General features: G+C 40.2%; 1 protein-coding gene across 2 annotated transcripts in view; it reads right to left on the bottom strand.

Moving 5' to 3' along the window:
* The window catches only part of LOC134355168 (ubiquitin-conjugating enzyme E2 U-like), a 59,380-nt gene that overhangs the window by 2,160 nt on the left and 31,870 nt on the right, over positions 1-25,350 (bottom strand). Inside the window, exons 7-12 of one of the 2 annotated variants that reach the window (XM_063064945.1) lie at positions 23,091-23,144; positions 21,159-21,288; positions 19,902-19,974; positions 14,054-14,139; positions 9,352-9,433; positions 393-511 (exon numbers count right to left, since the gene is read on the bottom strand). In XM_063064945.1, the coding sequence (XP_062921015.1) occupies positions 393-511; positions 9,352-9,433; positions 14,054-14,139; positions 19,902-19,974; positions 21,159-21,288; positions 23,091-23,144 (544 nt within the window). The remainder of the gene's footprint in view (positions 1-392; positions 512-9,351; positions 9,434-14,053; positions 14,140-19,901; positions 19,975-21,158; positions 21,289-23,090; positions 23,145-25,350) is intronic. The other variant, XM_063064946.1, reaches the window with a different exon arrangement.

Here is a 25,350-nt window from a genome sequence, read left to right as displayed (position 1 = left end):
CTAACTTTTAAGCTTTTCTTTTACCAGAAAGAAGATAATAATTATAACATCATTATCATCTCAACCAACACTCAGTACAAACTAGGAATTAAACTTCTGCGAAAATGTGTAGTTCAGTATCATGCTTGGCACCATACAGTACACTGAATTATTACTGATTTTATTCATGAAATTAAACAACAATCCTCACTCCAAATAATATGTTAAACTTTATGGTAAATGTGAAATCCATTCAGACTGGATTTAGCTATGATGCTGCTGATTGACAAACTATCAGCAATACCTTTTATAAAGAAGAAAAGTCATCTCATTAGATAAAGTAATAAAGGAGTACTAACCTCCTTGCATAAATCCAGCCATTCACTCATGGATGAAACTATCAAACAACTCACCAGAGAATCTGTCCATAATGTAGCTCTTCTTCAAGCGGTTGATCCGTTCCAATTTCTTGTTCATTGTTACTTGAGTCATCCTTTCTTTACCAAATGTTCCATAAATAATCTCATCAAATCTATGTAAATATGATGAGAGCATTCAGATTGTCAAGATTCTGTTTAAAGTCAGATCAGCCATAATCTTGTTAATCAGACCTGGCTTGAAGGAGTGAATGGCTTCCTCTGGCTCATAAATAATACCTTATTTTAAGTTAGCCAATATTAATCCCTCCAACACAATAGTAAAATATGTTAACACTCAGAACACGCTGGAGGAACTCAGCAGGTCGGCAGCATCCATGGAAAAGATCGGTCGACATTTCGGGCCGGAACCCGACGAAGGGTTCCGGCCCAAAATGTCGACCGATCTTTTCCATGGATGCTGCCCGACCTGCTGAGTTCCTCCAGCGTGTTCTGAGTGTTGCTTTGACCCCAGCATCTGCAGATTATTTTGTGTTTATGAGTAAAATATGTTATTTGGGTATCTTTACATTACTGTTCACAACATCTTCTGTTTTATTTCAGATTTTCAGCAGGAAATGAAATATTTAACTTTGCCAATATAAGGCGCTGAATGAATGAAAGGGATAGACTCGTTAATACAGCTAGCAGTGTCTGGGTTGGTACTATTCTTGCAAGACTATCATTATGATGCCTAGTATTTCAGGACGTTATAACTATTCTCCATTCATTTCAGTCAGCCTATAATGAAGATAAAAATGCATGCAGATCTCTGGCAGCACCTACTACATTGCTGTTCCCTGATCGATCCCTACAGCTGTACTGCAATCTTAACACTACCATCTTAATTTTTTTCACTTTGGAGAAAATTTGCAGTAAAGCCATGAGAGCAAAATGAGCAAAATCACACGTATAAACCTTATGATTGTCAGTGTTGCCGCTAGGTTTTGAATTCCCTTCACCCTTTCTGGCAGTTCAACTCTACACATTCAGAGCATAAGACAATTCTGCAGTTTAAATAAACTCACAGGAAATTTTACTCATTGAAAAGAAGAGAGACCAGAAAGTTTCAAGAAACTGAAATGAATATGTTGAGTGTAAGGCCTTTCCCCTTGTATTTTTCAATTTCTCCACACAGCTGAATTTGAGGAGGGTACTCCACAGTCCTTATTGATGAAGTACTAATTTCCATGGTTATTTAAAATTGTATCGTCTATTTATCTATTTCTAGGATGGTCCATAGCTCCCTGAAAGTGGCCACAATAAGGCAGTAAAGAAGCTATGTTTGGCTTTATTGGTCTGAGCAGTGGTTCCTTTCTCTGCAGCGGAAGGAACTGCTGCAGAGAAAGTTTATACAATTATGAGAGTCATAGCCAGTCAGAATCTTCTTCCCAGGGTAGAAATGTCAAATTCTAAAGGACATGAATTTAAGGTGAGAGAGGGAAAATGTCATTATGCAGAGAATAGTAGCCGCCTGGAAAAGGCTGCCAAGGGTAGAGGTGGAAGCAGATATGATAGTTGTACTTAGAGGCTTTTATATATGTAGATACACAAATATCTAGGGAATGGAGGGATATGGATCTTGAACAGGCTGAAGAGATTTAGTTTGATTTGGCATTGACTTCAGCACAGACATTGTGGGGTGAAAGGCCCGTACCTGTTCTATATTTCTAGAGCCTTGATCACATTTGATCAACTAGCAGTAGGTCATGTGACAGGTTTCAGAGCATTCATTGATTTTTTTTTTTGGAGCTACATATAATGCCTTCTATGCCTTGCATAGGAAGGACTGAGTCGACGTAGTACATATAAACTTGCAAATGGAGTATATTCCAGTGTACTCCTGATCTGGTCTTGAAATGACTTTAAAGAGGAAGGAGGTGAGGCACTTGCCACAAAATTACTAGCCTCTAACCTGCTCCTGTACCTTCTGTAACTATTCATGTTTCTGGTCATTGGTAAATGGAAATTAGCAGAAGCTCCTATAACCTGTACCTTTAATGTGAAGGTTATATTGAAGAAATACTGCTCACACATTTTGTACTGTTGGCGAAGTAAGTATTTTGCAGCAAAGTCGAAAAAAAAGGATGGACAGTAGGAGTGTGATTCATTGCAACAATTTTTCTTGATTAGGCATCAGCGGAATTTCCTGGTGGCCAACCATTTCAACTCCTATCCCCATTCCTGTTCAGTCATGTCAGTCCACGTGCCCCATGGTGAAGCTACTCAAATTGGAAGAGCAACACCTCATATTCTTTCCAGGTAGCCTCCAAATTGACGGCATGCACACTGAGTCCTCCAGCTTCCCATAATTTTTCCCCTCCCCTTCCCTCTTCTTCATTACACTATTCTGGCCTCTTAACTCTTCTCCTCATCTGCCTATCACCTCCCACTGGTACCCTCCTCCTTCCCTTTCTCCCATGAGCCAATCTCCTTTCCTATCAGATTCCTTCTTCTCCAACCCTTTGACTTTTCCATTTATCACCTCCCAGCCTTTTACTTCATCCACCCCTCCCACCTGGCTTTGCCTATTACCTTCTAGCATGTTCTCCTCCCCCTTGCCCTATCCTTGCTTCTTCCCCCTTCATTTCCAGTCCTGATGAAGGGTCTTGGCCCAAAATGTTAACTGTTTATTCACTTCCATTGATGTTACCTGATCTGCTGAGTTCTGCCAGCATCTGTGCTTCTTGCTCTGGATTTCCAGCATCCGCAGGATCTCGAGTTTAGTCCTTTTGTCCTTCATGGTTAATATTATCTTCTACCTTTGTTGCTTTTTCTTCCAATGCAGTTTATCATTTCCTAATTCCAACCTAAATCTACCCTTTTTTTTGATCTTCCATTCTGTTCCTGGTATTCTCAGAGATTCCATTAGTCTCAAAAATATGCAGCAAGCCTCGATAATCCTAAAATGTTTAGTGAGATATTATTTCAGGGTCTCCTGTCAGAGTAGTCTTCACAGTGAAAGCTATGGCTGTATGGAGATTTTCAACAGAAATTTCCATTGTATAATGACAGTTTTTATGAACTTTATAAAATAGCACCTGGGAAATATAGGCTCTATAATGCATGCCTCTTTTCCTATCTGATGACTCTGTCTAAATGAAGCAATGGAATTGAGAAAAAGAACTAATTATACAACACTAAGCTTGTGTTTTAAGTGTGTGAAGAATACAAGGCAGAAAGACTGAAGAAGTAAAAGCTGGAAATGAATGTACTAAAGTATGAAACTGAGATATTTTAATTTCCAAATCGTGACTTTCTGGGTAGAAGGAAGAAAACACAATTTTGTGTATTTAATTCTTGGGAAACTGGTCATAATCAAAAGTATCCAGAAAAGAAGCACATAATATATTATGAAAGAAATTAGAGGCTAGAAAGAACAGACTACTACCAAATGTCAGATAAAAATGGCTTTTCTTGTACCTTGACCAGAAAAGTGAATGAGGGAAGAAAATATTGGGCACGAAGAAAGAAATTTTACTTATTGCAATTGTGATTTGGGAAATCAATTTGTTCAGAAAAAGATGAGTGCATAAAAATGTGTACAGAAAAAGATGAGCGTACAGAATGTAAAATCTGAGATTGTTACCATCAAAAGATGAAGGTTTTTGTTTTGATTTAGAAAAAAATGAGGAAATTCAAATTTCAGAGATTGTACTAGATATTGCCATACTTGCAGAAGAAACTACAAAACAAGCAGGAGCTCAGTTGTATTGAACAATATGCATTTTTTTACTTTACACTGTCATTGTTTACAATGAGATTAGGGATAAATAATTTCAGAAAAAAAAGACCGTAAGACATGTCAGCAGAATTAGACCAAATGGCCCATCAAGTCTGCTCTGCCGTTCTGGCATGGCTGACTTATTGTCCCTCTGAACCCCATTCTCCTATCTTCTACCTGTATCCTTTGACACCCTTACTAATCAAGAACCTAGCAATACCTACCTTAAATATACCAAATGATTTGGCCTCTACAGCTGTCTGCGGCAATTTATCATTCTCTGGCTGAAGAAAACCCTCATCTATGTTCCCTGATCTACAGCTGCGGATAGGAGAAATCTGGAGTGAAGGAACAAATCAGCAGGAAAGATATGCCTCCTCCCCCCAAGTCCTGTCATCTCCAGGAAATCCAATGACTTGTTAAAGAAAGAAGAGGCCTGAGCAAGTTGTGGAAAAAAGCAGCAGCCGAAGAAAGGGAGGGCATCAACCTCCTTCAAGAGGACCTAAAGCAGAGGCTCTCAAAGCTGTGCAGAGCAGAGAATTTAAGGAAACGACGCAGAAAGAAGGAAAAAGCAAGAACAGACTTCTACAAAGATCCCTTTAAATATGTGAAAGGCATTTTCACAAAAAAGAAAAGTGGATACTTGGAAGTATCAAAATAGGAGGTTGAAAGACATCTCAGAATCATCCACACTGATAAGCAAAAAGATGAACCGATACTTGTCCCAGCTGACATCCCACCAATCTCACTCCCACAGCATCAATTTAACATCAGCCCTCCCAAGCTGAGCAAGGTGAAAGAGGCAGTGGAGAAGGCAAGATCGGCAACAGTGCCAGGCCCTAACGGTGTTCCTTATTGTGTCTACAAGAACACCCCGGATGTTCTGAAATTCCTTTGGAAAAATGTGAGGGTCGCGTGGGAAAAAGCAAGTTATCCCCAAAGCCTGGAGAAGAGCGGGGGGAGTTCTGATCCCAAAAGAAAAGAATTCGTCCACCATTGATCAATTTTGCCAAATAAACCTTCTGAACATAGAGGGCAAGATCTTTTTCAGCATGTTGGTGCAAAGACTTACAAAGTATCTGAAACAAAACCATTTCATTGATATGTCAATCCAAAAGGCTGGCATAGCAGGCTTCTTGGGATGCCTTGAACATACCCTCATCATATGGCATCAAATCCAGATGGCTAAGAAAGAAAGAAAGGATCTGCATCGACCTGGCCAACGCCTATGGATCAGTTCCTCATTTCCTACTGTGGACTGCTTTTGAATTCTTTCAGGTGCCTGCAACAACAACAAATCTGGTAAAACACTACTTCCAGGATCTGCAAGTTTGTCTCACAACATCAGACTTCACCACAACGTGGCAACCACTGGAAGTAGGCATCATGGCAGGGTGCACCATCTCCCCATTGGCCTTCACTATGGCAATGGAGCTCATTATCAGAGCCTCAAAATGGGTTGTGGGAGGAAAAAGGCTACAGTTTGGTCAACGGTTACCACCCATATGAGCCTATATGGACGATATAACAATACTGACGATAACTGTCCCCTGCACCAAGAGACTTCTGGAAAAGCTTCATCAAAACACCACATGGGTGAGGATGAAGGTCAAGTCCAGCAAGTGCAGAACCATCTCCATTGTCAAAGGTCAAGTCACCGATAAAAGATTTCAGATTGACGGGACACCTGTCCCAATTGCTTCAGAAATGCCAGTGAAGAGCTTGGGCCGATGGTATGATGCTAAGCTCAAGGACACTGAGCAGTTTAAACAACTAAAGGATACCATCATGTACACAGCTCGCATCAACAAGACCTTACTGCCAGGAAAACTCAAGCTGTGGTGCTTCCAGTTCGGCATACTCCAAGACTCATGTGGCCTTTAACAGTGTATGAAATCCCCATCAGCAAGGTTGAAAAGCTCGAAAGAATGATCAGCACACATGTAAAACAGTGGCTTGGACTTCCGCGATGCTTAAGTCCTGTTGGACTGTATGGGAACGGCAAATTGGAATTACCAATTGCAAGTCTTGAGGAAGAATTCAAATGCACCAAAGCAAGGTTGGTCATGACCCTCACTGAATCTGAAGATACTGTTATTCGAACAACGGCCCCCCGTGTGGCAACGGGGAGGAAGTGAACCCCATCTGATGCCGTTCAGAGTGCTAAGTCTGCTCTTTGCTTCAGGGATGTGGTTGGCCAAGTCCAACATGGGAGAGCCGGGCTTGGGCTTGTCCCAAAAGCTCCTCAGTGGCACAAGGCAACATCAGTGCAGAAGAGACGGGTTGTGGTGGAGGAGTTGAGAAGACAGGAGGAGGCCGAGCGAAACGCCAGGGCCGTCTCAATGGCCAAGCAGGACCAATGGACTAATTGGGAGAGCCTGGAAAGGAGGAAACTTAGCTGGCGTGACATCTGGGAGGTGGAGGGATCTCAGCTAAGTTTTGTCATCAGAGCCACTTATGACCTCCTACCAACACCCCAGAACCTGAACCAGTGGTGGGGAGAAGACCCCGCTTGCTTTCTTTGTCAAGCACCTGGATCACTAAGGCACATTTTAACAGAATGCACCACAAGCCTCACCCAGGGGCTGTACACTTGGCGGCATAAGCAAGTTCTCAGACAGCTGGCATCAATTTTGGAACAGAGGTGAATCACCACAAATGCTCTCCCACAAACATCGGCAGGAAATGTCCACATACACGATTTGTACCAGCAGGGCAACCTCTAAAGCGCCATATAACATCAAAAGTTGTAAGCACTCTGCAGGTTGCTTGGGATTGGAAAATGGACGTGGACTTGGAAAAAAAGCTTGTGTTTCTCCCAGACATTGCGGCTACAACACACCGGTCAGATGTGGTCCTGTGGTCCACAACAACCAAGCTGGCATATGGGAAGATGGTGTCGAAGAAGCTTATGAGAGGAAAAAGACCAAGTATTCTGAACTGGCAATTGAAGCTGCCCAGATTGGCTGGAAGACCAAGACTTTCCCTGTAGTAGTGGGATGCAGGGGAATCATAGCTACATCTACGACCAGTCTATTGAGGAAGATGGAGGTGAGGGGTCACTCCCTCCAACAAGCAATCAAGTCCTTGTTAAATGCAGCAGAAGAAAGCAGCAATTGGATTTGGATTAAAAGGAAAGACAACAACTGGGCCGCAAGATGAAGACAGGAGAGTATGGAACTGAGGGGGGTGTATCTGGGACACCAGGTAGCACTGTTGAGCCCTCTGGAGATGTCGTGGGCTTATCAACGAAACGTCAAAGGAGGGTGCCCACCTGATGACCCCGATGAGGTACCTACCCTCCCTCCTTGTCACCACTCCAAGCCCACTGCCAACCTCAAGAGTACTGACTTACCATAGGGATTGAAACATCAAGTCCAAGTAGCTCTACTCTGCTAAAGGAATATCCTCCTATTCTGAGGCCGTGCCCTCTGATCCTAGACTTCTCCACTTTAGAAAAAATCCTCTCCACTTCCAGTCTTATCTGTTCTATATTCTATAGGTTTCATGAGATTCTGCATCATTCTTCTAAACTCCAGTGAGTACGGGTCTAGAGCCATCAAGCGCTCTCCATACAGTAACGCTTTCATTCCTGGGATCATTCATGTGAACCTCCTCTGGACCACCTCCAATGCCAGCACATTCCTTCTTAGATAAGGGGCCCAGAACTGCTCACAATACTCCAAGTGTTATCCAACCAATGCATTACATTCGGGCATTTAAATGTAGTGGCACAGCTAAGAGAGTGCTGCCTCACAGCTCTAGTGATCCAAGCTAGATCCTGACCTCCACTGTTGTCTGTGTAAAATTTGCATGGTCTCCCCATGATCATACCGATTTCCTCCGGGTGTTCGTTCCAGTTTTCTCCAGCATCCAAAAATAGGTCATTGGGTTGGTTAACTAGCAACTGTAAATTGCCCCTCGTGTGTCATGGGCCCAGAACTGATGCGATGTGGGAAGCATAAAATATAAATAGTGTAAATGACTGTTTCATGATCAATGTGGATTTCATGGGCCAAAGAGTCTGATTCCATGCTGAGACACTGTTGTCATTGCTTTCCTATTTCTATTATTCTTGAACTAAATGAGGTATGAAAGTTGTAGCTGAAAGTAATTTGAAGAAAATATTCAAGTACTTGATTACAAATAAGAGAAAATCTGCAGATGCTATTATTCCAAGCAACACACACAAAATGCTGGAGGAACTCAGCAGGCCAGGCAGCATCTATGGAAAAGAATAGAGTCGACGTTTCAAGCTGAGACCCTTCAGTAGCAGTCCAGTGTTGCAAGTACTTTCATTGTTGAGTTTGCGATACAGTGCTTACTATATATGCAGACAAAACTCAAAGGCAGATCATGTGATCTGAGTGCAGGGTAAAGAAACATCAGAGTCCATTAGTTCCACCTGAAGACAGATAAAATGACATCATATAACGAGGGGAAAAAGTTTTTTTCTTGCTTTAATGTCATGCATAGTCAGCTGAGAGTACCAATGGGTAGGATAAGAATTTTCGTTAGCATCACCAATATTGGACAATAGACAATAGGTGCAGGAGTAGGCCATTCGGCCCTTTGAGCCAGCACCGCCATTCATAAAGTAATAAAGTAATTTAATCCATTGAATAAAATCAGGCCCAAAATTAAATTTTTCTGAGGTTTTAAATAAATAATTCCATTCAATCCGATCGAAAGCCTTCTCAGCATCTAAAGATATCAAACATTCCGATATCCCCTTAGAAGGAAAATAAATAACATTTAATAATGACCTTCTACAAGTAGTGTAGAGCTACAGCCTGCCTAATGGAGCAGCTTACTTCAAAGCACTAAGAGGAAAGGCAGTGCTAAATCAAAGAGATATGACACAACAACATGTTTTTCTTTTTCATTAGGGTCCACTTTGAGGCTTCCGTTCCACTGAGCAACAGGACTGCAGCTCAGGCATTCCAACTGCATCATGAGAAGACTTCTAATTTGCATCTTACTTAGGCCACTTATAAGATAAATAGACCATCATTGCACAGGCTCTAAGTACTTTTGATCTTTCCTGCTTTCACCGTCACATATTCAAGATACTAATTGGGAGACGGTCTTCAGACCAGAGTTCTGCAAATGGAAACATTAAATCACATATTCCCACCTTAAATTATATAATACAAATAACCTATGTAGCCTCCTATAAAAGTGTACCTGTACATTTAAGTGCAAAGTCATTGAAGTCAGATGAATACTCACTCTTTATTCTGTGCTTCAATTTCCTTTTGTAATTCCTCTTCTCCGCAATATATTGCTTGAAGATTAAGGCAGGGCCTGGGCGCTGTCAAAGTTCAAAGTAAATTTATTATCAAAGTACATATATGTCACCATGTACAACCCTGAGATTCGTTTCCTTGTGGGCATACACAGCAAATCCAAGAAACACAATAGAATCAATGAAAGACTGCACCCAACAAGATAGGGAGGGAGGGAGGGAGAGAATGTCGACTCAGACCACGAGAGGCCTGCGTTGGGCATTTTCATACCTTACAAGGCGCAGATTGAAAGTCTGTGTGGGGCGCCACTCCTCACAGACACTAGAGCAATGTGTGGTTAAGTGCCTTGCTCAAGGACACAAACATGCTGCCAGCTCGAACTGGCGACCTTCAGATCACTAGACGAACGCCTTAACCACTTGGCCACGTGCCCAACACAAGATAGATAGACTACCAAAGTGCAAATATGAAAGAAAGAAAAAAAAAATGATAATAAATATCAAGAACATAAGATGAAGAGTCCTTCAAACTGAGTCTGTAGGTTGTGGAAACAGTTCACTGATGGGGCGAGTGAAAAGTTGAGTGAAATTATTCCCTCTGGTTCAAGAGCCAGATGGATAAGGGGTAATAACTGTTCCTGAATCTAGTGGTATGGATCTTGAGGCTCCTGTGGTTTCTTCCTCAGCAGTGAGAAGAGAGCATGGTCTGAGTGGAGGGAGTCCTTGATGATGGATGCTGTTTTCTTGTGACAGCGCTCCATGTAGATGAGCTCAATGGTAGGAAGGGCTTTACCTATGAGCCATATCCACTACTTTTTGTAGGATTTTCAGTCAAGGTGTTTGTCAAAATTTTAATGTCATGATAAATCTTTGTAAACTTCTAAGGAAGCAGAGATGGTGTCATGCTTTCTTCATAATTGCCCTTACATACTGGGCCCAGGACAGATCCTCTGAAATGATAACACTCAAGGATTTTAAAGTTGCTGACCCTCTCCAGCTCTAATCCTTCAGTGACGACTGGCTCATGGACCTCCGGTTTCCGCATCCGAAGTTAATAATCAGTTCCTCGGTCTTGTTGACATTGAGTGAAAAGTTGTTGTTCTGGCATCACTCAGCCAGATTTTCAATCTCCCTCGCATGTGCTGATTCATCACTATCTTTAATTTGGCCTACGACAATGGTGTTACAACACTTAATATGGCTTTGCAGCTCTGCTTTGCCTCAGTGTCATAAGTATAAAGCAAGTGGAACACGGGGATAAGCACACAGCCTTGTGGTGCACTTATGCTGATGGAGATTGTGGTGGAGATGTTAGAACATAGAAATCTACAGCACATTACAGGCCCTTCAGCCCACAATGTTGCGCCGACCATGTAACCTATTCTAGAAACTGCCTAGAATTTCCCTACTGCATAGCCCTCTATTTTTCTAAGCTCCACGTACCCTTTGCCTTCTGTGGGCAAACCAATTCTGGATCTTCAAGGCAAGGTCTCCTTCCCCCATGCCTCATTACTTCTGAATGAGCCTTGCATGGGGGTCCTAATCAAATACCTTAATGAAATCCATATACACTACATCTATTGCTCTACCTTAATGAATGTGTTTTGTTACATCCTCAAAGAATTCATTCAGGCTCGTAAGGGATGACCTGCCCTTGAAAAGCCATGCTGACTCTCCAAATGCTCATAAATCCTGCCTCTCAGGATCTTCTCCAACAACTTGCCACCACTGAAGTAAGATTCACTGGTTTAAAATTTTCTGGGTTATCTCTACTCCCCTTCTTGAACAAGGGAACAATGTTTGCAACCTTCCAATCCTATGGTACTTCTCCCATCCCTATTAATGATGCAAAGATCATCGCCAGAGGCTCAGCAATCTCCTCCCTTGCTTCCCACAGTAGCCTGAGGTATATCTCAGAGCCGACCACAGTGCTACTGGTCTGGCTGCTACTGCCTTGCCCAGATAGGCCATCCCCTTCAGTAGTATCCAAAGGGTTATACCAGTTGCTTAGGAGAATGGCCACAGGGGGACCCTTCTCCCCTTACCTCTCTCAGTGTTCACCCATCTACTCCCAGAATTCTGCACTCTGGGCTTAACCACCTGCTCAAAAGTCATATCTAAAAGTCGCTCTGCCTCCTGGATGATCCTAAGTTCATCCAGCTCCAGCTCCTTAATGCAGTTTTTCATGAGCTGGAATTGGCTGCACTTCCCACAGGTGTAGTCATCAGGGAGACTATCAGGCTCCATGAATTCCTACATCCTACAGGAAGAGCATTCCACTGTCATATATGCCATCCTGCTTGCACTGTACAATGGGCAACTAAGACCAAATCTTCTAACCTGTTTCTTTCGAAGCTTCTTGAGTCAAAGCCTGACGCTCCTACTCTCACCGCTGGCCTACTCCGAACAATGGCTGCCCCACTTGCCCCTTCTATACTTTTATTTAATACGCAGTTCTCTGCTCCTGATGCTGATTGGACCTCTGGAATATCCAAGTGCCCGCCAGACTCTCCTTTTATAAAAAGCTTCAATGACCTGCGTGTAATCTCTTTGAAGTACTCTGCTCCTGGCGCTGAACGGACCTCTGGAACGTCCGAACATCCGTGAAGCTCGCCTTTTGTACAAGCTTCGCTGACCTGCAAGTAACTTCTTCGAAGTGCTCTGCACCTGACTCTGGAATGCTGTTGCCAATCTGAACTGACTAGGATCCACAAGTGAGGAAATTGAGGATCCAGTTGCACAAGAGGTATTGAGGCCAAGATATTGAAGCTTAATGATTAGTTTTGAGGGGATGATAGTGTCGAATGCTGAGATGTAGTTGATAAAGAGCACCTTGATGTATGTATCTTTGCTATCCAGATGTTCTAGGGTTGAGTGAAGAGCTAATGAAATTCCATCTGCTGTGGACCCGTTGTGCCAGTAGGCAAATTGGAGTGGTTCCAAGTTGCTTCTCAGGCGGGAGTTGATATGTTTCATCACCAACCTCTCAAAGCACTTCAGCACAGTGGATGTAAGTGCTACTGGACAATAATCATTGAGGCAGGTTCCCATGTTCTTCTTATGGCACTGGTATAATTGAAGCCTGCTTGAAGCAGGTGGCTACCTCAGGCTGCCAAAGCAAGAGGTTAAAAGATATTGGTGAACACTCCTGCCTGTTGAGCATAACTCTGTTCTCAATACATCCAGATTAAATTAAAATAAATCGCAGGTATAATATGCTGCGTTTTATTTCTTTGATAGATACATCGTGTAAATTTCACATTGACCAACAAATTTATTTAATTGTTGCTAAATCTACCAGGATGCTTCACAATACAATACATACAGTATGATTGGCAGAAGTATGACTTTAGGGATATATTGAGTTCCCCAGAACACAATTAGTGAGATAATCAGTATTTGTAAGTAACGTCAATTAGGGGAACTATGGCCAACATACTGCAGCAATTCCATGTCCTTTCCAACCATCTATTTTGCTATAAGTTCTCAGAGCATTTATGCCAATATACAAGATCCTTAAGTACAGCCAGGTGGCATGTATGGCCTGTCAAAAAGATTTTGTTTGTAAAAGCAGTTAAAAATCAGCAAGGGAGGTATGATTTAGTCTAAACTAGGTTCAGGTATATTTGCCCTCACAGCTCCCCATCCCCCAATATGTGAATGACTGATCCAAATAGCTTCCAGGCAAAAATTTATTCCCAACACTAACAGCCTAGCTCTTTTGCTTTAAGTACTCCTGCATTGTAACTCTCTAACAATGACTCTAACTGGCCTAAACTATTGCCAGATACCCATTCCTTTAATGGTGCTACTTATATAGATTTCCAGCCATTTGAAGCCAATTCTTGTATCTCACCTTGTTCATATTAGTTTTCACCTTACCATGTTCTCTGGTCTTTCAAAGAGGTAAGAATAGAATCTGAGCATATTAATGAAACAGCAATAGTTCAGAAGACAATGTAGAAGGCAAACCAAAAAAAAAGCGAAAAAACAGATTTTTAAGTCAGATAGAATTGCAATACAACAGAAGTCTAACAGAAAATAAAGAGCTCTGAAGCAGAAATTATAAGTAAAAACAAACAGTTAAAACGACAATACACTGATTCTATTTTATATCCAATAAATTTATGCACTGCATTTCAATTTTTCAGTAAGTCTGCTGAGGTATTGGTCCCAGTGTTTAATGCAACTTATTTTTAGATTTCTTGGCACGGTGTCTAAGCCATGCACTAATATTAGTCACCATGAACATATACAGTAGTTATGTAACATCTGTTAAAGCATCACTTCTGAAAATTTATAATCTACCAATGGGAAATGTATTGGCAATACTTTTCAATAACTTTAAACAAGATCCTTCCTGTTAAGCCAGGTGGACCAGGAGCATTCCTCACACCAGAATGGTATTGCAATCACCCTTCACTTTTCAAGATAATTCTGGCTCTGTTTTCAGAACTTATTCAGGCTTAAATTTACAATGTGTATTCAAATTATCTAGAGATTTGATTTGAATGTCTCTAAAAACTCATTACAGATTTGATATTTATTGCAGCAAAGTCTGATTTCAAATGCCCACCCAAGAAGTATAAAGGAAAGATACTAACTCATTTAACTACTCAGCACCAATAACATGGTTAACAAAATAAGTGGGTGGAAGGGTGGATCATAATGAATATATCACTGTACTTGAATCTTTGCAGCTCTCATTTGATTTTGATGTGGCAATTTCAGTCCACGTCTTGTGATATTCATCGAAAGCAATCATTTTAATTCTGCAATGAGACACAATTATTAATGCCTTTGTCAGAGTTTACTTACTTTAACTTATGTTAAAATGATACACACATTGCAAAATATAACTGATGAGTGAGAAAAGTGTGGATAGTTATTTTATTAATAACTGAGCAAAGGTGACTAATGATTATAAAACTTCACCTATTATAAAATCAAAAGCAAATTCAAAAAAATCAATTGAAAGCTAGGAATGAAATATTAACAGGACATAGAAAATAGAGGTGGGGGTAAGCAATTTTGCCCCTTTAGTCTGTTCCCCTCTTCAGTTATTGTTGCTCCATTATCTCAGTCACATTCCCACATTCTTCCCAAATCCCTTTTTTGTGTCTGGAAGTTAATCTACCTCCTTAAATATATTCAGTAATTTGGCCTCCACAACTTTCTGTGGTGAAAGTTCCACAGATTCACAACTCTGAGTAGTGAAATTTTTCCTCATCTCATTCCAACACATTACACCCCATATTTATTTATATATTTATTGATACAGCATGGAATAGGCCCTTTGACCCTTCAAGCCATGCTGCCCAGCAATCCTACAATTTAATCTGAGCCCAATCATGGGGCACTTTACAATGACCAATTAACCAACCAACTGGTATGTCTTTGGACAGTGGCAGAAAACCAGAGAACCTGGAGGACACCCACGCGGTCATGGGGAGAATGTACAAACACCTTACAGGCAGCAGTTTGAAATGAACCTGGGTCGTCTGTACTGTAAAGTGTTGTGCTAAACTTTATGCTACTGTGCTGTCCGATCCTGTGAACCCAGTTTTAGATCTCCATGACAAGAAAAAGTTCTCCCTCCATCTATTCTGTTAAGCTCTATCAGAATTTTATATGTTTTATTGAAATCAATCATTCTTCTAAAGTCAAGAGAATAGGGAGGGGAGGAGAAGATGGTGGTGCGACGCAGTGCATGCGGCCGCTCTGAAATGATATCGTATTTGTAAGTAGGTACCGTGCACAATCCTGATTTGATGGAGAGAGATGTGAGAAGCACGGAGGAACACCTGGAGAAACTTCTGAAATGCCCGCTTTGCTGCCGCTGCTACTGTGCGATTGAGACTCCCGGGGGGGGGGGGGGTCCCAAATCCTCGGCTTTGCCTATTGCCTGGGCCGGGGTCAAAGCGCTCGGTGCTCGGTGTTGGAGGGCCGGTCGGAGGCTCAAAGTTTTCGGACAGACTCAAAAGTCGGCTGTGGTCCGGTGCTTCCAGGGTGCTGCATCGGCAAGTTTGCGGCACTGGAAGCTCATGGCAGGAAGAGAGTTTTTCTTCCTTCTACCATCTGTGTGAGATGATGGGACTTTTGAGAGATTTTGAGACTTTTTTTTACCGTGCCCATGGTCTGTTCTTTATCAAATTAAGGTATTGCTTTGCACTGTCGTAACTATATGTTATAATTATGTGGTTTTTGTCAGTTTTTTCAGTCTTGGTTTGTCTTGAGTTTCTGTGATATCATTCTGGAAGAACATTGTATCATTTCTTAATGCATGCAATACTAAATGACAATAAAAGAGGACTGCGTGTCCTCATAATCTAATATAGGCCCAGTTTACCTTTTTGCATGACAGACTCACTATCCCAGGAATCAACCTGGTGAACTTTTGTTATATTCCTTCAATGGTAATTATATCCCTTCAGAGGTAAGGAGACTAAAATGCACATAGTAGTTCAGGTCTGATCCCACCAAGACCCTGCATTGTTGTTTTATGATATCCTTATACTCAAAACCTCTTGCAAAAAGGCAGCATACAACTTACAGTATGTACCTTAAATGCTGCACCTGCATGATTGCCTTCAGTGCGTAAGTGACACCCAGATCCCTTTGTTGATCAACAATTTGTTTTTCTGCATTCTTTATTTACAATCACCAGTAGCACTCCAACAATCTATCCTTATGCAAAACCCTATACACCAAGTCAAAGTCTTCAATGGATACCATTAGAGATATTTCTTGGAAGATTTTTGAGAAAGACAAAAGTGGTTATGAAAATACTTCAGTGAGAATGTAAGAAACAAAAAAACGGTCAAATGTATACAGTCAGAGGAATTGAGAGTGGACTGAGGAATCCAAAAATCCATGAAGAGTTCTGAGGATGAAATCTAAATTTTCTATTTTTTTTAACTGCTATATAGAAGATTGTGAATGGCAGTAGGTATGCAGAACTTTGCAAGAACAGAAACGGTTCCAGAAGAAAGGAAAAATTGGACAAAACCCAACTCCTTGATGATTGCTACTTGCATAGATTAAACTTCTGGATCTGCATATCTCAGTTCCACATTGCACTGTTCTTCGCCTGTGTGATTAGAGAAGCTGTAATTTTAATTTTTAAAGCACAACAGGAAAATATGACTGCATTGTGACCATTCAGGAGTAAGCTAAATCCTGTAACAGTATAATTTGGGATGTAGAAAAGTTGGTTCTGCATGTTCATGCCAAAAAAATAAGAACAGACTGGCAGATCCTTCACCGAAAAGAAAGTAATGCTTTAAATCTTTATCCCCACAGCCTTTCTCTTCTTTGTGTCTCTCCCACAACTCCTTCATCTGCCTCTGGTTTGCTACTTTGACCACTTTAAGATCGCTCACAAATTCTTGTTTTAATTAGATAATGGGTATATTTGATTGGTGTGTATTTTGATTTTTAAAATGTCTCTTTACTGTCTCCGTGATCTGGCTGACATTAGTGAAATAGTAGTAAAATTAAAAAGTGAAAATTGTATAATTTTGAATTTGAACAAAACCATGACTGGCCTCCCAACCAATACCAGCAGAATTGGCTTCCCTGATCAATAATATTAATGTCTTGTGCACATTGCATTTAAAAGCTTGCACACACTGGAAGTCTCAAAAACAGCAAGTTCAAGATTGAGTGGATTTCAAAAATAATCATAGGGTCATACCACATAGAAACAGGTTCCTCAGCCTAACTGGTCAATTCTGACCAAGATTCCCATCTAAACTGTTTCCATTTGCTGGTGTTTGGCCCATAGCCCTCTAAAGCTTTCCTATATACATATATGTTCAAGTACATTTTGAATGTTGTTAATGGATGTGCCTCTGGCAGCTTGTTCCATATACTGACCACCCTCTGGATGAAAATGTTGCCACTCAGGTTTCTTCTAAATCTCTACCCTCTCAACCCTAAACCTGTCTTGTAGTTCTTCATTCTCCATCTCTGGGAAAAAGACTGTGCACATTCACCCTATACCCTCAGCTTAGGTAGGAGTCTTGGGCAGCATGGACAAATAATAGGCTTTTCAATTTTAATTTCACCTCTGCAAGATCACTCCTTATTCTATTCTCCAACCTACATAACCTATCTCCATAACTCAGTCCTTCAAGTCCCAGCAACATCCTTGTAAAGCTGCTCTAACTTATTTTTTTATCTTAATAGCATTTTTCCTATAACTTGGACACCAAATCTGAACACAATATTCCAAATGTGGCCTCACCAACATCATGTTGAGCGCACACACACACCTTCCTCCAATAGCTAATCACACACATAAAATGATTATTTTTCTGTAAGTTTCCCTTTGATTTCCTTTGGATCACAAATAACCTGAAGCAACGATTTAGATGGAAGAGAAGAATGCAGTAAGAACCTGAAGGTCTGCTAATGCTCAGCATTTACTGAAATCTGAGATATTTAAGGAAAACCTATTGATCATTATTTATAACAAACACATGGAAGCACTTTCCAGTGTTTTTCTGAAGATGAGATCACATGTTAAGATAAGATTATGCTGGTCACCCAGGTGTTTCGTTCTTAGAAGACTACTAAAGGATAGATACTGAAATCAAAGAAAATTTAAATAAATACCATACATATTTAAAAATAAATAAATTGTGATCATGTGTAAATGATGAAAAAGTCATTTCTTCATACTTTTCTGAAGTGAAGCAGCTGAATATTTGATTAACAATGTGCTGGATTTTCCAGTATAATTAACAGCATAATTAAAGCAGTCAAACAGCAACTTCCAAACACCATAGAAGTACTGTGAAATGTACCTAAATTCCAAAGATGGGTTGTCCAAAATATTCCCCATCTCTGGAAATTACACTATGATATCTGAAGGAAAGTTTTTGATGGTTAATGAATATATATCTTTTGGCAAGAAATAAAGGAAAGTTATAAATCAACAGAACTGAAAGTCTTAAGGAGAAAAAATAAGACACAACCAAATGTCCATTGAATCTTCTGGCTCCAGTCTCATAAAAATCCTTCTATTTGATTGAAATCATGTTGTTGAAGACCTACTTTCAGGACTCAGAAATTATACTTCATGGATGTTTAACCAATGGTTACACTTCAGTAGCATGGAATGGATTGCATCAATCCATGAAAGCCATTGGGTTCAAGTTATCCACAATCATTTGGAAGAAATATTTTTGACATACTATATAGCTGCTAATACCAATTAATTATTCTTACATCTATGGCATGTTGTCATATTAGTGCAGTCATTTACGCCTGGCCATTTGAAGACCATCAGGTTTTCATTAATGGTTGAATTGCCAAAATTCAGTAAATGTCTTTCTAATGATCTTGGGCATTCTCGAAGCAAACCCATTCTCTATGTTCAACCCAGAGAGGTATAGCTGTTTATCCCTTCAATTGTACTGTTTTGGCAATACACCACAATATTCCCATTGACTTTGCTGACTGCTGCTTTCCATTGGCAAGACCTGTCTGGCATTGTCCCTAAATTCTGAAGCCTGATTCTGTTTCAATTTAGACAACTTCAACACTTATTAGCAAGTATTCATCTCAATTGTTTTTACAATCTGCATGGTTTCATCTGCTGTTCTTTACCCACTTGCACATCTAGTCTGCACATTCTCTGATTTCTGACTAGATTTCATTGTCTTTCCTAGTTTTATATCAACAGTGAAATTAATTTCATCTGTTTCTGAATATACAAACGTTCATAGTAAACGTTTAAAAGTCATACTGACACTAACCACTTTAATCAGACTCCATCTCTCTCTGACACAAAAAAAACCCCACATAACTCCTCTAAAAGTAGTTGTTCTTCATAGACTTTGGCCATTTTTTTCTGTCAGGTTTATCTCAAATGTAAGTTTTGAATTTGCCTATTGAGGTACACCAAATTTTAGGAATCTAGTTAAGTCCATTACATTCTACAGGGCTTATCATACCTCAAGCAGTCCAAAGAATTTGGACATTCTGAGTTATGAAAACTAGGTCATTTTGCACAGATGTTGTTATTTATTTTAATAATTAATTTCAATATTTTGCACAATTCTGTTGCTGTCTATAATTATTTGACTCCATTCTGAAATATTCCATCATGTTGACCTGCTTCTCATTTCCTGGTAACACATCTGCTTTCACTGATACCCTCATATTTTCCTAGATTTTCACTGTTGTTCAAAATAAGAACTGTTTCTCTGCTGATTTTTCAGAATTCGCCTTTCATTTTCCTGCTGACTTTTCATGTTTAAAAAATCTGGAAATTCAAAAATACTGAGTTTATCAAAATAGGTGGTAAAGAGATCTCTACTGCAGAGGAAGATCTTCAGTAAGTTTAAAAGCCAAGAGGATTTGACAGCATGGAGATGCTAAGTGAGGAAGTATTTGGTGACTGAGAGAAAATGTAACATGTGTTGCCACTTCAAACAATATATTGCATTTACAAAAAAACTTTGTTGTGTGTGTCTTGAATATCTGAATACTCATTGCTTATACCTGGTTCCATTTATCTACTCACCTCCGCGGTTTGCTGTAAGTTTGGCTTTGAAAGTGAGCCACAGGAAAACATTCAACTGCGAAGTTCACTCCAGCTGTTGAGGATCATAAACAAACTTGAGAGACTCTACCATCCAGACAAAGAATAACATTGTCACATTTTATTTCCTGTTTCCTCAAATCTCCAGCTAGCATTACCAAATTTAGCTGCCAGGTTAGAATCTTCAAAGAAATTACCATCCCCGCAGCATCCTAAATGTGAAGCATGCAGATTACAGAACGTAAACCAATGACTGCCAAATGCAGCATGAACATATTCTATTGGGTAAAAATCTTTGATCTGCATAAATTATTTTCAAAACACACACACATTTGATCTATGTAATTTATAGTTGTTTGCATTCTTCACCACTTCTCTTTATTTCATCCCATTTTCTTCTAATTTACTGAGGGTTATTCTGACATAAGCACTTCCAGCTCTATAGTGTTTGTCAAATTAGCTTTCAAAATGGCCAGAAACACTGGGATTCTAAACATGAGCGTTGACACCCATTTTACTGAATGGGGTGGGGTGCGGTGTCCCCAATAGTAGCTACATAACTGTTACTTTTTCAGACTGTCATTGGACAGCGCTCAAATAGGGATATCCTGAATGATGGACGATTTTCCATCCTCGCAACCCCAAAGTTGTGGAAACCAGATCTGGTAAGCCATTTTCTCGTATGGAAATATCAACACTAAGGAATGGAAAAGATTACAGAAAATGGTGGATACAGCCAGACCATTACAGGCAAAGCCCTCCCAACTATTGAGCACATTTATATGGAGTGCTGCCACAAGAAAGTAGCATCCATCATCAAAGATCTCCCACCATCCACACCATGCTTTCTTCTCGCTACTATCATCAAGCAGGAGGTGCAGAAGCCTTAGGTTCCACACCACCAGGCTCAGAACTGTTATTACCCTACAACCATCAGACTCCTAAATCAACATGATACCTTCACTCACCACAACTATGAACTGATTCTTCAACCTACAGCCTCACATTCAGGGACTCTTTACAACTTATTTTCTCAGTATTACATTTTGTTTGCATAATTTATTTTCTTTTGCACATTGGTTGTTTGTCAGACTTTGTTTATATAGCTTTTCATAAATTCTATTGTATTTCTTTATTTTCCTCTAAATGCCAGCAAGAAAATAAATCTAAAGGTAGTATATTGTTACATGTATGTGCTTATATAAATGTTATTTTGAACTTTGAATTATTTGATCTTACTCGCTTTGAGCTGCCTGCAGGTTCTGACACATTCCAAAACCATTTCTCGATATCTTGGTGGATTCTCCTTTAACATCTTGGCAGCCTCCATATTGACTGGATTTTCCAGTACTGGGTTGGACAACATCACCTAATTGGGAGGGTTACAGCACAACTTGGAATAAAGCTTCCCATAATTAAGAATTTCAGAAAGAAGCTGCCAGACTAATTAAAATTCCAAGGGAGTTGATTTATCTCAGTCTAGTCCTCATTCTGCTAGCTTGAAAACTGAGCTTTCAACCCAATCTAAGTTAAACTTATTTTTATTTATTCACAGTAGCATAGTGGTTAGCCCAACGTTTACAGTACCAGCGACCTAGGTTCGATTCCCGCCACTGTCTATAAGGAGTTTTTACATACTTCCTGTGATCACATGGGTTTCTTCCGGGTGCTCCAGTTTCCTCCCACAGTCCAAAGATGAAACAGTCAGTAGTCTAACTGGTCATTGTAAATTGTCCCGTGACTAGGCCAGGGTTGAATCGGGGGTTGCTGGGCGGTGTGGCTCGAAGGGCCGAGAGGGCCTGTTCCGCACTGCACCTCAATAATTTTTTTAAAAATGGGAAGTGCAAGCATATATAATGCTTGAAGAAAAAAATTGGTATTGACAGGGCAATTCTGTAGACATTCAGATGTTCATGTTACCAGAAGAGTTACAGTACTTTGGTAACTGCAACTATATTAAAGTATTTGTTAATGCTGTCAGTAGAAAAGTGAAGGGAGAAATGTGAAAAGACTGAAAAAGGAAAGTAAGAATGAAAGAAAATAATATTTCCCTAATGACTTGTTATATCCCAAAATGAGCGAAAGAGGCTACGTGAGCATTACCAGGACTGTGATGTAATATTCTGTATAAATGACAAAGTAACCCATGAGATTGGCATCCCTAGGCATTCATTCCCTTCATCACTGCTGTATAGTGGCTGCAAGAGGGACCATCTATAAATGGTATTCTGGTGGCATCTCCCAAACCCGTGATTTCTATCGCCAAGGACAAGGGCAGCAGATATACGAAAACATTCTACCTGCAGATTACCTTTCAAATCACACACCATTCTGACCTGGGAATACATTCTAGTCATTCATCGTAACTGGATCACAGTCCTGGAACTCCTTGCCTATTAGTAATGTGTAAGTGTGCAGCAGTTCAAGAGGGCAGCTCATCACCACCTTCCAAAGGGCGGTTAAAAATGGTTATTAAATGCTGGATTTCTGACAAAGTCCACTCAAAAAAGTGAATTAAAAATAATGGATATCTTTCCAATAAAAAGTATGACATGGTTTGAAGTCCTGACCCATCAAAAATGTATGTTGGAAAGAGAAAAGAAATAAGAATATTTCAGGGAGCAGGCTGGTCTTTTGGATTTGCAAATCAGACAATGGCTCCCTCTGCTGGAATCATAGGTGATTACATCTTATTCGAATACAGAGATAATAGGTAACAGTAGTAAAAAGCAAATAAAGACAACGAATTTAGACAAGGTCATAAAATGCTACAAGGTATAGCGCAGATATGGCTGCATTTATAAAAATGAAGGCATTTTAATAAACACTTGATATCTGCTAATGAAGCAAGCTAAAAGAAGGAGCAGCAGGAAGAGACAAAATGTGTAGAATGTGTGTGCCACTATCAAATTGGAGATGATAATATTTCAAGGAATATTGTGCAGAGTCACTGCACTAAAGGGCTAGAGACAAAACAAGTAGGAAGAGCAAAGTGTAAAAAAGCAGCTGAAGAGGAATTTCTACAACCATTTTGTACGTCCTCTCCATGGATGCGTGGGTTTCTTTTGGGTACTCCAGCTTACTCCCACATTCCAAAGACTACCAGTTAGTAGATGAATTGATCATTGTAAATTGTCCTGTGATTAGACTAGGGTTAAATAGGTTGGTTACCGGGCAGTATGGCTCCTTGGGCTGGAAGGGCCTGTTCAACGCTGTACGGTATCTCTAATTAAAATAAAATAAAATAAAATAACTTGGAGTCCTGCTTGGTGTCAGGGTAAAGGACATCACAGAGGATATGGAATACTCTGCAGGTCCTGGACATGAGACAGACTTTTATACTAATGATACAGCAGAGTATATATACATAAGTGCAGTTATGAAGAAAGCACAGCAATGTCTCTACTTCCTTAGGAGGTTGCAAAGAATCAGCATGACATCTAAGACTTTGAAAAACTTCTATAGATGTGCAGTGGAGAGTATATTGACTGGCCGCATCACAGCCTGGTATGGAAACACCAATGGCCTTGAATGAAAAGTCCACAAAAAGTAGTGGATACTGACCCAGTCGATCACAGTAAAGCCCTCCCAACCATTGACAACATCTATATGAAATGCTGTCGCAGGAAAAGAGCATCCATCAACGGGAACCTCACCAACCAGGACATGCTCTCTTCTCACTGCTGCCATCAGGAAGGTGATACAGGAGCGTCAGAACTCACACTACCAGGTTCAAGGAGTTAATACCCCTCAACCAACAGGCTCTTGAACCAAAGGGGATAACTTCACTCAACTTCACTTATCCAATCAATGAAATGTTTCCACAACCTATGGACTCACTATCTCATGTTCTTGATATTTATTGCTTATTTATTTATTATCATAATTATTATTTCTTTCTCCTTGTATTTGCACAGTTTTTTGACTTCGGTACAGTACATGGTTAAATGCCCAAATTAGTGCAGTCTTTCACAAACAAGAGAAAATCTGCAGATGCTGGAAATCCAAGCAACCCACATAAAATGGCGGAGGAACTCAGCAGGCCAGGTGGCATCTATGGAAAAGAGTAAGCAGCTGATGTTTCAGGCTGAGACCCTTCATTGGGACCTTTCATTGATTCTGTTATGGTTATTATTCTATGGATGAATTGAGTATCGCTGCAAGAAAATGAATCTCAGAATTGTATATGGAGACATATATGCACTTTGATAATAAATTTACTTTGAACTTTGAAATCCTTTGGTCAGACTTGCTGGAGTTGGGAGGAAGATAAAAAGTACCTCAAAGGGAGTAGCTATTTAGGAATTCTTGCCACTGCTATGCCAAAAAAAAATAGTAAAAGGAAGATAAGGCTAATCCATACATGGCTTAAGACTTGGGGCAGGAGACAGAGTTTCAGATTTATCAATCACTGGGACCAGTTTAGGTCAGGAAGCAGATACACAAAAGGACAGTTTGTACCTCAGTAATACTGGGACCAATGTCCTCAGGTTCACAGGTGTAAATGTAGATTTAATCTAAATTGGCAATGGGGGTGATATATAGAAACAAAGGTAATAAGGAAATGAGAGTGTGGAACAGTACTAAATATGAGGCAGTGCCATTTAGCTAAGAGCAGACTATGAAGGACTGTAGGTTTAGAGTGTATGTATGTAAATACACAATCTGGTGAATAAGTTTGGTGAGTACAAGCACAAATAGCCTTACAGGAATGTGATGTGGCAATAATAGAAACATTATATTAAAATGGTGAGGACTAAGTGCACATGGATACAAAGAAGGAAATTGAGTTCTATGTACTGACTGGGGAAGGTAGGTGGGTTTGGTCAGAAAAATACGTATTATGTATGTCAGTTTAACTCCTCAAGTGAAAGGAGAAGTGAAGAACATTCACAGAGGACAAAGAGAATATGCAAATAGAATCAACACACATAAAAGTTGCTGGTGAACGCAGCAGGCCAGGCAGCATCTCTAGGAAGAGGTGCAGTCGACGTTTCAGGCCGAGACCCTTCGTCAGGAAATAGAATGGTAGTTAAAATAAAAAGGAATCAAAAGATGTTCCAGTGTCAGGGAACAAACAAGAGGATAGTAAAGAATGGGGTGAGAAGAGGTGCAGGACAAAGCTAGAACATTAATGAGTAATTTGTATAGGTGTTAACCAAGTAAGAGGAGGTAGAGGTGATAGAAGAAATAGATGGGGTAAAAACATAGCTAGGATGTGCTGTAATGGTCAGTCTATTTTACAGTGGAAACACTGCCTTGTTGAAAATGGCTTGCATTACAGTTTAGGAAGAGATCAGAATATTTGAAGGTCTTAGCATAATCATAAAAATCTCCACAGATACAGGCAAAGTGCCAGAGGATTGGAAAGTGGGAAATGTGACACCTTTGTTTGAGAGCACATGTTGTAACTATAGGCCAATTAGCTTAA

The sequence above is a fragment of the Mobula hypostoma genome, chromosome 12, assembly GCF_963921235.1.
Source record: "Mobula hypostoma chromosome 12, sMobHyp1.1, whole genome shotgun sequence".
Classification (NCBI taxonomy): Eukaryota; Metazoa; Chordata; class Chondrichthyes; order Myliobatiformes; family Myliobatidae; genus Mobula; species Mobula hypostoma.
Note: the sequence above shows the minus strand (reverse complement) of the source record. Positions and strands in the feature narration are given on the sequence as shown.